The 16051-nt window shown below is 39.2% G+C and overlaps 1 protein-coding gene across 4 annotated transcripts in view; it reads left to right on the forward strand.

The window, feature by feature from the left end:
- The window catches only part of tbc1d32 (TBC1 domain family, member 32), a 73329-nt gene that overhangs the window by 33683 nt on the left and 23595 nt on the right, over nt 1-16051 (forward strand). For 3 of the 4 annotated variants that reach the window (XM_051409746.1, XM_051409745.1, XM_051409747.1), the window contains exons 24-28: nt 772-894; nt 2913-3021; nt 5479-5572; nt 5657-5782; nt 9419-9502. In XM_051409746.1, the coding sequence (XP_051265706.1) occupies nt 772-894; nt 2913-3021; nt 5479-5572; nt 5657-5782; nt 9419-9502 (536 nt within the window). The remainder of the gene's footprint in view (nt 1-771; nt 895-2912; nt 3022-5478; nt 5573-5656; nt 5783-9418; nt 9503-16051) is intronic. The other variant, XM_051409748.1, reaches the window with a different exon arrangement.

A 16051-nucleotide genomic window follows, 5' to 3' on the forward strand; every position in this document is an offset into this window, starting at 1 on the left:
GGATTAGATGATTAAACATGTAGATTAGTGAACTTTTGAGGTGCTGGTAGGTGGATTTTTCAACTTTGAGAGACACGCTACGTGAAGCTGTTTGCCCCTGCTTCCATCTTTACACTAAGCCTGCTTCCTTATTCTAGCACAAGAGAAAGTGGCATCAATGTTCTTATCTACTTATCACCATTTTCCAAAAGGTGAAAGTATTAACTAATTAACTTTCTGTGGTTCTGTAGTAGATATAAAAGCTAACATGTTACCAACACCCCCATACATAGACACTCCTCCTTGTCAAAAGTGGGAATAATGGACTGAATGAGAACAACATAGTCCACCAGACTAGATTTAATAGATACAAGATATTTAAAAGACATTCTTCCTCTCCACAGGTTTATATAAAAACACACTGCAGCCTCTCAGAATGCTGCTGGAGCTTGAACAGCCTGCTTGAGCTCGGTGTCATTACCAGCAACTGAAAATGAACCATGAAGTGTTCCCCAAGGGTTCCTACTTAACAAAGCTTACAATTGGCTACGGCGAGCTGGTGGAGAAAAAATTGTGTTGACTGATCCTTTGCAGGCACACAAGGCCAGGGGGAAATGGACAACTAAAGTCCAAATGATGTCTTTGTCTGCATGGTTATACTCTGCTGTACGGTGTGAGCTACATTACAGTCTGATCTCAGTGCTGCGGTTATGCTACAGTATCTCACAATGCCTGTCCTCTCTGTATTCTGATGTCCTGTTTGTTTGTTTGTTTGTGTGTGTGTTGCTGCAGACTGCTCAGTGTCATCTGCTGTAATCTGGACTCCTTCCTGCTGCTGGAGAGCCAGTATAACATCTGCTCCATGCTGCTGCAGAGTCAGAGGGAGAACGTCACTGAGCTGGACGCCAGCGAGGGGTATGAACCAACAAACGCAGTAGTAGTAGTAGCAAAGTTTATAGTTGGAGTAATTCAAATAACTCTGTTTGCTTGTATCATTAGTGGTTACTCACAGAGATTTGCTTTGTAGACTTCATAACTTGCTAAAATGAAATAATAAATCAAACTGGCTCAAGATCGGGCATTAATCTCAGATAAAATACATTAAAAAATATTCATTATTTCTCATATGGTTTCATTATTGTCTTTTTCACAGCCCAGACATCTCAGCCAAATGTATAATAGGAGTCATTTAGCTGAGGCTTATCATAATGGCTGTAACTGAAGTCAGAAACTATCAAGACAAACTAATGCCTTGTTGGTTTTGGTATTTTTATGGGTATATTCAACAATAAGAAATATATATATATATATATAACAGCAACCTTATAATTTAATTTAATGTAAAATCCTTTTGAAAAGCTTTTGTCAGTTTCTTATAGAAATGCTCTCTCCTCATTTCAAGGAATAGTTCAGCTTTTTGGGAAATGACTTGTCTTTCTGAGAGTGAGACCAAACTGACGCCAAACCTGGCAAGAAATAGATACAGCGCCCTCTAAAAACCACAAACTGTTGTTTATATGTTTTGTTTTCGTGTATGAATGAAACAAATGAGATATAACATGTTGATTCGAGAGCTTTATATTTTTGAACATTGGTGTTTCCCCCTACCTCCAGTCTTTATGCTAAGCTAGGCTAACCACATCTTGATTTTAGGCTCTCTTCTTTACACGCGAAGCTCAGCTGGATATTTACCTTCTCACCGACCTCTAGGAAAGAAAACAAATAAGCGCTTTTCCCCAAATGTAATGTGTTTTTTGTACTTGGACATTGCCCTCGTAGCTTTTTTAGAAAGTTCAGTTTACGCCACCCAGAGCTGAACTGCAGGAAGTTATTTCAGACATTTACACATTTCAATAGTTTCCACATTGAGCACATAGTCATTCTCACTCTCGTTGAGTAAAAGCCTTTTGCTCCTCTGTATATCATCCTGATATGACAGAACACTTTCAAATTTAATCATTGCTCAGGATGAGAAATTGTTTGTTTGTTTGCCTTGTCACAAATAAAATGAAATAAAGCGGAAAGAGAGCGAAAAGGCCATTTCTGAAAGTGGGTGTTCAAGAGCCCCTTTCTCTTGGTAATGGCTGGCAGAGCTGTGGCTATTGGTTATGAATGGAAATGGCCCTGAAATGCCAACTCACATTGCGTTTTGGAGAATGATTACTTGTTAATTTATTCTCCCATCTCCGCTTCCTGCCCTCTCTTCTCCTCATGCTCCCACTATCATAGACATCATCAACTCCTTACTTTTTACCCTCTTCCCCCTCCTCCTCCTCCTCCTTTTCACTCCTGTTCAGTGTTTTTTAAAAGTTTACTTTTCAGAATTTTACCCTACTTTTTGTTCTTTCCTTTTTCTTGGTACTCTTTATTTCCTTTCTTCCCTGACCTTGTGAGTGCAGTCTGCACATTTTATTTGACCTCAGCTATTTGAGCTTTGAGTGACTTTTTTTTGTTTCATTCACAAAGAAATGTATGCAAATTACATTTTGTGGCAAACAGGCCCTTGGAAAGAGCGCCGTACAAAAAATAGTCCCCTTTATTACCAATTTCAAGTCCAAATTGCTTCAGCCATAAGAACTATCCACCAAGGCTGACACCCCTCGACCCTAAAGTGCCTTTATAATTGGAGCATTCTCTGATCTTATCTAAAATTCTACATGGGAGCCCTTCTCTCGTTCTTTTCTTATTTTCCTCGCAGCATCAGATACAGTCGCAGTCATTCAGAGGCTTCAGACTCCGTACAAAGTCTGTCAGAAGACGTTTCAGATGAGCTACAACAAATTGGGAGACTTTGGAAGTGTTTGTGAATTGCTCATGACTCACACGACTCTGCAACTCAAAGATATTTAAGATAAAAAGAAGATATTTCTGTTCCTTTTGGACCGTCTCTTAAACTTCCTTATTTGTCTAACCCCCTTTCCCTACCTTCTCAGGGAGTTCATCATAGACAGTCTGTCAGTGGAGAGGAATCATGTGCTGGTTCGGGTCAGTGTGGTGGGAGGTCCGTCTGAGAGGAAGCTTCCTCCTCGAGCACTGCAAGAGGTCAGCTATGCTCTACTTTTAAACTGTAACTCGGTTTCCACTTGGTACAATCTGTGGTTCCTCTCTCTACCTGCAGGGTGGATTGATTGGCAGCAAAATTAGGATTAGTAAAAACGTTTTGGGATCGACAGGTGCCTGCGGGAATGTTTGATTTTAAAAGAGAACTTATTCTAACTATTCTGATTATATATTAACTTCCCCTGCTCTTTCATTCGCTTTGTATGACTCACTCTTTATGGAGAGTTTTCTTACAGTGATTTTGATTATTATGCTCTAACTGTGCGCTTATTTGTGCCCCATTTGCATAGAAATGACAAAATGTATGCGTAATACCTCATTTAAATACTTACAAAAGGCACCAGAGCACCAAGATGCAGTTTGCTTTGCATTGGAGGTAAAGGTCCGGTCCACCTTTGTGGTTGTTTTTGGAATCACATGGTTTATTTTTGTCTTATTTTTGTAGGTTTGTGCGGCTGCAAAAGCCGTGCAATCCTTTCGTGAATTTGCCCGTCAGTCGTCACTGTGCACACTAACCCTCATCCGTCCGTAACTGTTCTGAGTTTGTGCTACCGGTCAGACGGAGAGTTCCACTGATTACCAACAGGACTAAAGTTGTTGTCTGATGCCGGCAGCCTTATTTACTCAGCGTGGTTTGGGAAAGATATCAATTATTGAGGTGTTGTTTACGCTGAACGCAAAACAGGAAACTAATTTTGCTGAGGTCAAGGAAAGGATATGAAAGAGATTTTTTAAAGGGGAGAGCGTAAATTACTTTAGTGAGTGTTTCCTTCATTTTTCACAGGTCTCTCTGATTCATCTCTCCTGTTACTTGTAGGAAGTATAGGGATCAGAAAGCTGTTAAAATACATACAGATTTTTTGTCTGAAGGTTACAAAACAAATGAAAAATTAAACCCCTCTTGAGTGTGGAATGAAAACAGAAGCATTGTTGCCTGAAAACACAGGTTATTCCTAAAATGTCTGTCTGAATAATCACCACCTACAAGGAGACCTAATGAATGATGGCTGTGGTACATTACTAATTCAAATCTTTCATTTGTCAATAGTTATTCTGTTAGATTTCAAGTATGCAAACACACCGACATGCCCCAGTGTTTTTAAAAAAAAATGGTAAGTATGCACAAAAGAGCTCATTCACCAGGAGACATTATGACCAGAACTGTCATTGTGCCAATGTTTGCAAAACTACAGATGCCACTGAACACACCAAGGTCATGTTCTTGTTTGTATTCTGGGACTTTGGGAGGCTTACGTGAGTTCAGTTACTACAATTACTCAGTTATTATACATGTTGGGTTTTCTTAGGCTGATTCTGACAGCTTTTAGTCTCAATGTCTACAAAAAAAAAGTAAATTATGACGTATTTACTGTTGTCCACCTGAATTACAGTGGATAGAGAAACCGCATTTAGACCATAAAAGATATGAATTTTTAAGCTAAACGTTAAATTAATAAATAAAATGTGGAATTTTGTGATTCTTGAGTATTTTATTTTTGTTTTTAGGGGAAAAACAAGCAAAAGTTAAGTAACTCAGATCACATTGCATGCAGAATTATTAGCTAAAGCAGTGAGTCCCAAAGCTGCATAAGGATTGTACGCAGTCATCATCGCCTTAACCAACATACAGGGCAGCACATCAGCTGAGTGGCAGCGTCAAATACCAGCAGGGATTATCCCGACAGAGGGCACAGACAGTTGGATAAAGAGGGCATGCTTTCTAAACCCCATTAACATTTAGAGCACATTATTTTGGCAAGCCACACGCTGAGCTATGACTCCAAAGTTATGGTTCTTCCAAACCGAGATATGACAAGCGTAATGAACATAACACATAAACAGCAGTGGGGTTACAAATAAAAGAAGTGAGAAGGGAAAAAACAAAAAAAAGATTGAGAGGAGGAAAGAATTGATGTCGTACAAATATAAACACAACTTGATAAACTGCCACCAGCAAACAGTAAACAATTGCTCAGTAATGAATCCATCTACAAGTCACTGTGTAACTGCACTACACTGCTCATAGTTTGAAATGTTTTTAATATGCAGTCATCAAACATCGTCTTCAGACAGTTTTCAGTATATTAAATTACAAACAAATGCTAACAATCCAGCATAATGAGACATCAATAACCCAGCAACTTCATAAACAGTCGCAGCAAATATCCTATTCAGAGCGGTGCAGAGATTAATCAATAGAAAATAATCCAAATAGGTTTAATCATGTTGGTTTGAAAGGGTCTAGCAGTCCTTTTCACCGCTGCTACAGCCGACCAGAGTCATTATAGTCTGGGATTTTTTATTTACCTCCATGTGATCATATACATGGTGATATTATAGGTATGTGATCAGTATGTTTGAATTATTGTTTGTAATAATTGCATTAAGGTGTTAATGAGGTTGTCAAATGGTCAGTTGAATTTCTTCCACTCGTTCCAGGGAGAAGAGCCGTACCCCTGGCCAATGTTTTCAAGCTACCCTCTACCACACTGCTACACTTTGGAGCCATCGAAGGTCCACGTTAACTCACCGGGTAAGAGGAACATTGGTGAACTTACTAAATATTAACATTATTGTGATTTTTTTTCACCAACAGTTTCCCCCCCCCATTGTACAGACTCTGATATCAGTGCATTTCTGGCATCATCTAAAGACTCAAAGGATGAGGAGAGCTGGATGGAGATCTGCCGGAGACAGTACTGCGACTTCATGACCTCCAAACCCAACATCTTAACTGGAAAAGGTATCATACTGGTTCACTGGGTAGCTGCAGATTTGCCCCGTAGCCAGGATCTTCTACCTTCTAATCACATAATGATAACATAATATATATATACTGATAATATATATATATCAATTTACTCCCAAACATTTAAAAAGAATAAACTATAAGTTTAAAGGTCAAGTGTGTAACATTTAGGAGGATCTATTGTCAGAAATGTAATATATTATTCACAAGTATGTTTTCATTGGTGTAGAATCACCTGAAAATAGGAATCATTGTGGGTTTTTTTTACCTTAGAATTAATGTTCTGGGTCGTCTTCCATAAAGAAAGCCATGTTGAACAGCCATGTTTCTACAGTAGCCCAGAACGGTCAAATCAAACACTGGCTTCAGAAGTTTCACTGCCACCGTAGTTTCTCCTACAACATCACCACTAAATGGTAGACACTGGTCCTTTAAGAGAAAAGAATAAATAAATGAAGACTAAAAACTAACTGAAATAAAGACTTCTAGTAGAAAGGAAGAGCTTCTTGATTGTCCCACAAGATATTCTGGGTATTTGAGTCTTTGGCTACAAACTCCTACAAATCTAGAGGGTGGTAGTAATGCAGTAAACTAGCTAACAATAAGCTAACACAAACACGGATGAATTACATTCATAGACTTCACGCAAGGCAAACATACATTTCAGCTCTCTCTCACCCACACAAATCATTCAGGGGATGAACTGATCAGGGATCAGATAAATACAGCAACAGCTCTGTGTGCCTTCTCTGTAACTGAATTTGTTGAGCTGGAGCTACTTTTCTCTCGCCTCAAGCAACAGGGAGAGTGACGGATAATTTCAGTGTAACTTCAGCTGCCATTACCACAGTGACGGTAGAATAGTCGCTACGTTTACTGGCTGCTTACGGACGTAGTTACACTAACCATTATGTATGCGTCTTGGAGAGACTGATGCATTCACATCTCTTGAACAGCTGCTTATAATGTATCTGAAATCACCTTTTGAGATGACAAAAACTATATGATACAATCCAACTATACTGTGGATTCTGTATTCAACTACATTATCTGCTGATATTGCGCTGCAGGTGCACCACTGAGATCTGATATCCATGAAACTTCTAAGAACTCCTCATCACTGCCATTGACAGCCTCTGTGAAATGGCACCGACGCCTACTTCTCTCACGTAGGAGTAAATAGCTGTTTAAGGAGGACAAAAATACATTCAAATGAAGGAGGGCTGACAATCTTGTCATTAATGCATGCACTGTACAGTGATTGCTTCCTTTCATCAGCACACTGTTGAACTCCTGTGAAAGCATCCACTCTCTGCTCTGTGGTGCTCATTTCAGGCTTTTCACTGGAACCATGATCAAGATTTATTATCTGTTCAGCTTCCCTCGGCTATAGAAGTGCTGTTTTATTTGGCGCATCATTAACCTCGCAAAACCTGGCATCCTACTTTTTAAGAAACATTCAGTGAAGGAAGTTGTAGCATTTATAGGCTTACATCTAACTTAACCTACTTCCTGGGCAATTTATTGAACATTTACTTATGTTTAGCTCCGCGTATGAAGACGCTGTGATTATCACTTGTGTCTTTGACACAGCTCTAAGAAGAAAATGATTAAGTATACTATCTGTTCATCAAAACACTCGTGATTAGAAGTGTTTGCATGTTCAATACCTCACTATCTCGCCAGCTTATTGATTGCTTAATTGTCCTCCCTCCACAGCATGTCAATGAGATGCATTCACTAGCGGTATCTGAGTCACTGGGTCGCATTTTGATCAGAACTCATTGTGCTTTCTAATCTGGCAACCATGAGTGAAGGGTTCACTGCTGTGTGTTAAACAGCTTCTTTTATATATATATATACACACAAGTATTCATTGCTTCATTGCATGTTAAGCAGCTGTGTGAACATGACTTCACTAACATCCCATTTCACTTAACACAATGTTGACTTTGAGATATCGGAGGAGAAAGAGGAGCTCTGTGAGAAGTGCTAAAGCTAACATAATCATAGCTATTCTTTGATGAGTCAATATAAAAATCCTTTTTATTTCAACAATACGCCCATTCTATCATCACATATGAAAAATCCTTGCTTGCCATATGCTTGCCTAATATTGTGATATTCTCCCGGTGCCACTTGAGAAAAATCCTCTTCAAGTAAAGGATCAGATAAGATGACCAATATTCAGCTTTGGTGAACACATGTTAAATGTTGACTGGAGGAAAGCCAAAGGCAAATGCTGAGAAGAGAGCTTGTTAATGGTCAGTGACTAGCAGCTACACGTGAATGAGAAAGCACATCAAAATACATTAAAAATAGATTTAATTTATTTCGTGCAGTTCTTAAAGTAGACCAGAAGGAGTGCTGTTACTTAGCATGCACTTGGATATTTATATCAATGAGGGTAGACTAAACATTAAACACTTCTTTTTAACCTTCTTATTTCAGTAGATTGCAACTGTGTGTATATAAATTACACCACGAGTTCACACCCAATCCTTTTATATTTGTACTTTAAAATAAATATAAATGAGGTATTACATTCATGTGCAAAAAAATATATCTTCAAGAGCCACTGTGTAGAAAACATCATACATTTTACATGGCACTCAACACACATACGTATTAATATAACAGTAATAAAGTGCATCTGCATCCATGTGGCACTTGTTAGGTACAATTCTTACTAGTTTCTCTTTGATCTACTGTGGCTTGTACCTCATTTGTATGTCGCTTGGGGAAAAGAAACCCAAATTAATATGTAAAAGTATATATGTAAAAATGTATATATGATAATGTTTGGTGTAAGATACAGTAGGATAGGTGAGACTCATCGGGAGGACACTGAATACTTATTACAGCTAAATTAATGTAATGCAAAATGCAAATATTAGGTGAGGAAGTGAGAATACAGCTGCCAAGTTTTTAAGCTACTTTAAATAGTCGGTGCTGTCAGTAGCAGGAAAACAGTGTTACTCATTAAAGGAAACGATAAAGTTATATTTGGTTTAAAATGACTGAAAATATAGAAAAACATGCTCCTGTGGCACCGTGTTGTTGTAGAGTTGTATTGTCTGTATTACTTTTACAAGAGGCCTCATCACCCAGTGTTTACCTCTTATTTCCACAATTAGATCTTAAGTGACTGTGGGTGGTTTAGTGATACGTATGGCGCTGAAAGCAATGCTGCCAGGGTTTACTCTGGGACAGTCGGGGGCAGTGAAGCCGTAAATGGGTACGAGCGGATGCATATTTGCAGACATTACTGTACACGTGTTTTTGCAACTAGAGCCAGCCATGATCTTCTGTGTCAGACACTTTTCCATCCTTGATTTTCTGATTCATTTCTGAACCATCTATATGACTAATAAATCCTGTGGCCTTTTTTTTTTTAATGCCTGTGAGTCAGTGATTGCCACATTAACCTCCAGACCACTTACAGTGTAATTGGCCTGCTTAATAGCATACATTACGGGATGTTATCCACATTATATATATATATATATATATATTTAAAGTAAAAGAGCTGATGTATTTGAATTTGTAAGTTGTGTTTTCTTTGAACTTAAAGTTTTCTTGTAACTTGAATTTTATGTATGTGTCCGTTTTTGTTTTTTCTCTCCTCAGTGCTGTCTGACCTTCTGGAGAAGGTTGTGGCCCATCTATCCAACTCTGCCACAGAGTGCTTCTTCTCTCCGGCTCAGTACAAAGGTCAGTGGGGAAGAGCAACACTGTTTTCTTCCTGACAATTTAATCAAAGGGAAATAACTTAAAGGGTTTTGTGGAGTCAGCCAAATTCTGTCTACACAGGACATAAATCTAACCTCCAGAGAAGTAACATGCAGGCCTACCACCGATAAGGTTAGGTGTGGAGGTCTGGTGCATGTGGCCACTGATTGACTATGAAACTGGCTCTTTGGATGTGGATTTCAGCTACTGACAACCAGTGCTAGTCCAAGACGTAGGGTGATAGAAGTGGCCCAAAGTTATACAGTTTGGTTTACCACAAGGCCGTAAGCCAAAGATCTATGATTGATTGTGTGGTTACTGTACTGTATGTCTTGGTTGGTGTTGTCAGCTCAGCTCCTCTTGGAGAGTGTCTGTGGGAAGCTGCCTGACGCTGTAAACCTGAATGTGCAGTGAGGGTGAACTGGGAATGTCTAGCAGAGGCACCCAATCAAACGTATAATGATAGTGGGTGTCTGATGTTGTACAGGATCTAAAGGCCCTAACACACCAAACCGACGTCAAAGAACTAGCGGCGACTAAAGCCACGTTGTGTCTTGGCCAAAAAGTCACCCCAGAACACACCGCACCAACTATACTCACTGTATTTAAGTGATCATGTGAGAAGAAGTTGAAAATGAGACGATCTTTTGTCCGTGCTCTCTTGACGAAGTTGTTTGCTGCTTTGTTCACTTTTTGCTCATCTACTCGTGCACTGATTCACTTAAACAGTTCATCAAAGTGATTTCTATCACCGAAGGCCTCCGCTGCTGATTCAGCATGCTCAGTCTGCCAGAAAAGCAGCAGACGATGGCCGACGAGTGCTAAGGGTGCAAAACACACTGCAAAAACTAGGGCTACAAACGCCGGCCCAATACTGGACGAAGGCCAACGGGCAGACCAGTGTGTTAGGGCCTTAAAGCCCTCTGAGAACGATTTCTGATTTGGGGTAATATAAATATATTTGACTTAACATGACTTGACTGCAGGGTCTTCCACTCTCACCTTCACAGTATGTTTTCCTACATCCCAACTGAGACTCCTGATTCAGCAGACGGATATCAGGATGTCCGATCAGGACTGCAGCTTCGGGGAAATAGTCTGAGTTCTTAGAAAATGGATGCAGGGCTTTATCCAGCAAGGGGAACAGAACTGTTGACCTTGACTGGACTGTTTGTCGAGCTGTGGAAGAAACATTTTAAGAAAACCTCTGAACCCTCCTGACCTGCCAGACTGACACAGAGTGGGAAAACTCTATTGAAGTATGTTTATTCTCTCTAGTGGAGGTCACTAAGATCAGCAGGTTAAACTTAGAACTTAGCCTAGTTTTAATGTGAGTGACTATATTAAAATGGGTAGCACCACACAAACTACAGAGACGTTACTACATATTAACAGCCAGTAACTACTAAATGTAACTGTTGTGTTAGCTTGCTAATATGTTATGATTATATAGAATATGCTGTGATATAAATCTTTAAGATTATATAGAATATGCTGTGATATAAATCTTTAAGATTTTAAATTATAAAAGGTAATGCCAATAAACCAGTAAGATTAGCATAATTGGATATTTCCCATTCCCACTCCCATTCATGCTGGTGTAAATAAAACCAATACCTACAAATTATATATTTTTTGTGCTGCTGAAACTGTAATAAATTTAAAAAAAAGTGGAGAAATTCCTTCTTATTTTCAGAGCAGTTTTTGACCCCAGGTTAAAACGAGTTATGTCTCCCATATCAAACGTGTGTAGGTTTGTTTGGTAGCCAGTGGGCTAAACAACCTGATCAGACTGATTACCGCTCAAAATAAAAGCTGCTTATTAGTGAAAATATCCAGAAAATCTTCCAAACTGTAAAGTTTCCTACAGGTAATGAAGTGCTAATTGCATAATACTTCTTACTTATATATATGTTTGCAGTTAAAACAGGCCATGCTAGCATTGTGTTCTTCACCCACATCTCTTTATAACAATAGAAAGCAGAATTCCTCCGTATAACTTCTAACATAAAGCGGTAAGTCTCCTCCCAAGTCTCCTCCAAGATAAAATGAAATAGTTCTTCATGTTTAATCAAGTCTAACATGATGCCTGCCATGTTAGTTTAAATAATCACAGCCATAGCATTGATGAACTTGTGTCAGCACTGTATGTTTTAAATCAATTCATGACTGGAAATAATGAAAATTACATTTGAATTGAACGAACGGGGCTATATGACTCTGCTCAAATAATGTTTGGATGTCTGCTCAATCACCTGGCACTGATTAGTAATATGATTATAATTATGATACCGCCACTGCTTTAAGCCCTTGAGGTGATGAACCTCAGATCATCCAAGTACAGTTTTAATGTATTTCTGTAGAGCAGAACGGAAAGAGGTTTACAGCCACTCAAAGTACAGCAAACGGCACAAGCAGAGAAAAAGGTAGAGCGCTGTGATGATTGTAGATAAAATGAGCAAATTAGTGTCATCTGGTCAGTTGTTTCTCCCAGACTCAGTGACTTTTATATACTGTAGGAGGTAGTTAGTATTGTGGCTGGTTAATTAGCATTGCAACCTAATTAAGTGACTTAAAAGTAGGAGGAGAGGTGCAATGTAAGTTATAAATATAAGTCAGCTACTATTAGTCGTACTGTAAGTATTGTCTCCATACGTCTCCCAAAAGTAGCCCCTTCCTCAGCAGTAAAGACCTTCCAGCAATTACAATGCACATTAAATTAGACTCTTTTTTTTTTTTTTTAACTTTAATTGATTTTTATGGAAATGCAATGCCAATAGCAATAGCTTCTTTCCTGTATGATGGCAATATAACTCCCTTTTTAACAGTATATGTTTGTTACAGTTAAGTGTCAAATGTCAATGCACGTTTATGAAATATTATATTTTTATTTAAGTGGAAAAATATAAAAATTGCTAAGAAAACACTTAAATTCTGCCGATATCTGACAAAAGATTAGAGTTAGATTGTATTTTGTCTCAGGCAAAACATAGTCCATTAATCACAGAGTAGTCTTTTAACCATAATCATTGTTTTACATTAGATCTAATCTCCCTAATACTTATTGTACTTACATATGAGTCTGTTATACTGTAGGCAGCAGGGGAAGTCAAGCCATTAATTGGAAGTTAATAACAGTATATTATCTATAAGACTGCACCATTATTCCACAGAACTTTCTATAGTTTTGATTTGGTGGCTGGTGAGAGGATGAGCTGGAAGCCTGACTGGGAGTGATGAGGGGATAAAAGCTCATTTAAAGTGCTTTACATAAGAAAAAACAATTATATGAGGGCAAGATGTAAAAGACAATTCAATATAAAACTTGTATTGGATTTAAAATAGAAGATGAACTTAAGGTGAATAGAACAAAATAGAATAAACGGAGGAATAAAACGTTCCAGCTACAAATTGAATCCACTATAAAGTCGAGGCAAACTGAAAAAGTTTGAAAGAACTGTGACTCGGAGCCGACCTCAAGTTGTCTTGAAGTTTGTTCTGAATATGGGGAACACCGTGAAACAATATAAACCTGTTACCTGTCAGAGATTATTCTACATTGACAGAAACAGGGTTCTTACGAGGTCTCACACCTCACTGTCCCTCCACCGACTACCTCCATCGCCGCTGATGGACTGCTGTCGTCGCAGAATCATGCCGAATGTTGAAATAGAGCGACGTAAAAGCGACATATAAAAGATGGTCTCCACAGTAGTGCTTGGGATTGGCTCCGGTATCGAGGTCCCGCCCATACGCCTGGCCGACTCAATCACGAGCAGGGCTCAGCTGTCAATCATGAGGAGAAACTCCCTTTTTATAGCTTAAAATAACTCATTGAAACTGAAATAAACTTAAAGAAGAATCAGCGTGATAAGAACTACCTATAATAACAGAAACCATCTTTGGGAAACATTCATTTGACATCTACTTTGATTTTTTTGCAATATAGCAACCTGTACTGCAGTCAGCCACCAGGGGGCGATCGAGGTGTTTTGGCCTCACTTTTAGAGAGCTGACATGTCGTCCATCTTTATATATGTCGATGTTTGGACCACATATTGGAAGTGGCTCAAATCAGAATCAGAAAAGAGCAGATTCCCTGTGATTGGTGCTTTACACACAAACAAATCTGGAAAAAAATCATGATATATATCCATATTTTCGTATTACAATAACATTAACATAATCCAGTCCTAGTTGGAGCTACCTGCTGTGTCGCACAAGGCAGAAGTATTGTTGCAGCGGTTTCCTGTGGTTTAATGAGCTAATTTAGAATGATAGAAAGCACTCACACTATGTACGAGTTGTCTTTGAGATTTAAATGGAATACTGCAAACTTTCTGGTATATTTGGCTGCAGGATTCATGCCTGAGAAATACAGGTTTTTCTTTTAAAATAGTGTTCGGAATTTGATAGGCTTTATGTTCTGGATCTACTGACGAAGAGCAGATCATTTGTGAGAGTGAAGGGATTCAGCAGGATCAGCTGCTAAGAATAAGTCGACAATCAGTTATAACAAACAGCAGATAATAAAAGGCAGAATCTGACTGTTTCTGCACTATAAATAATGAATGATAGTGATTAAAAAGGGTACATGGAGTGTGTTCAGTGTAATTTTATTAATCATATATTTCTCAGTAAGGAGAAAGGCTCTGCTGCTAGCCTATTTCCACTGAAGACTGATCTATTTCCCCACTGAGTGTTTGATGTCTTTTATCAGCGCTGTCTCCGTCAGTCCATCAGCACAGAGGCAATGTCTCCTCCGAGGCCACGCTGATCAAGAATCTTAATTCTGAGCGTTTGTTTTGATGATTTATTTATCTAAGTTCTCTCACACACTTCAAAAGTTGTTGATTTTTCCACTTAATGACATTATTATATTTTTATTTTTATTTTTATTCACTTCATTTTTCAAAATCAGTCACACTCATTCACACAATTTATTAACATCAAACGGTTTATAGGACCGATGGCCCCCACATTTTACACGTTAGATTGGTAGGAATGTCTGATCTTTGATAGCAGAGATATCAGCCCCCACCTTGTTGTCTTTGTCTGGGGATTGAATGGAGTTGAGAACGGGCGCTAATGTACAAATGTACAACCCTTACTTCAACTCACGCCTTAAGTGAAACTGGAGATATAGCGAATCACTTTGTAACACAGATAGGGCTTTTAAATTAGCACTTTTGGCCGCGCCATGTTGTGCCGAGCGACGTCCGAGATGGACCTTCTCCGGAGGAGGGCCATAGGGCGCCCCCTTCTCCCCCTTCTCCCCCTCAAAATACATGCAAGACTCAACTCCTGTCTTTACAGGAGAGCAGAGAAGTCTTTGAATGTTCAGCTCCCAGTAGCTTCTAACTGAATCTCTGTGGTTTGAAGTTTCTCTCCTGTGTCTCTGTTTGTATTTTCAGATTTCTGCTTTATTTTACTGTTTCATGTTCACTTTCAGCCACATAGGAGTCATGTTAAGTTAAGTTGTGGAGAATTTATAGTAAGTTAAATATGTTGCAGCTCTCTGCCTGTAAAGACACACCTTCAAGCAGGTAACCCTGTTGTTGTGGAAATGAAACTGGATGTCCCGAGTAACGTTATATGTTACGTTCACAATATACTAAAAGTGTGTAGTGAGGTGCTGATCACTGTTAGTAGACCTGAGATGGGGCTGAAACGTCATCAGTTAAAAAAAAGAGAAATATAATTTACTGTTATTTTGTTCTGTGTTTCTAAGAGTGAAACTCGTAACGAGTAGTCCCGTCTGATCAGTTGGTGTTTGGTCAGACGTCTTGGCAGCACGTCCTTCAGTTAGTACACTTGCATAGAAGCTGTTGTATAGAATCTATAAAACCCTTAAAGTGCTTTTGCACCTGCTGCTCCAGCATCAAAACCAAGAATCGCCTCTGAAATTGCCACATTAGCCTACGTTTCTACATCTATTCATTGCTTTTAAAATGAAGGTTTTCTGGTGTCCTTTCTATTTCACACACACGCTGCTGTTCCATTTCCTCCCACCAAATAGCCTCTGAGGAGGCCAGACAGCTGTCATGGCTCTTGTTGAATTCAGCAATCTGCCAGTTACATGTGTGTGAGTATAAGTTAGTGTGTGCGTAGCAGGGGAACGGGTGGTAGGCCCCCTTTTAGTGTTTGATTGACACCGACTAGAGTCTCAGCCACTCTGCCCTACTTGAGTGCTCCCATTGTATGGAGAGAGGGGACTCATTTGCCAAGTATTAACCTCTGTCAGTTCCCTCTTCTGACTTGTATCTCCTCGCCGTTCATGGCCTTGTCTCCTGAAGTCAGCTGTCCAGTGATCTCATTTATTTCGGCTGCCAGTTGAAATTGGGTGGCTGGAAACAAAGAGAGAGCACCTTTTTTACGTCACTGCTACATCTTACTAGGTCAGACGGAGATCCACGCTTTCTCAAATCAGTCCTCGTCCTTCTCACCACATCCTACGTTTGGTTTAAAACCTTTTCCTCTGCGCTTCAGCCAGCCAAAGAGCCTGAGTCAGTTCAATTCAGTTCTACTTAA

The sequence above is a fragment of the Dicentrarchus labrax genome, unplaced genomic scaffold, assembly GCF_905237075.1.
Source record: "Dicentrarchus labrax unplaced genomic scaffold, dlabrax2021, whole genome shotgun sequence".
NCBI lineage: Eukaryota > Metazoa > Chordata > Actinopteri > Moronidae > Dicentrarchus > Dicentrarchus labrax.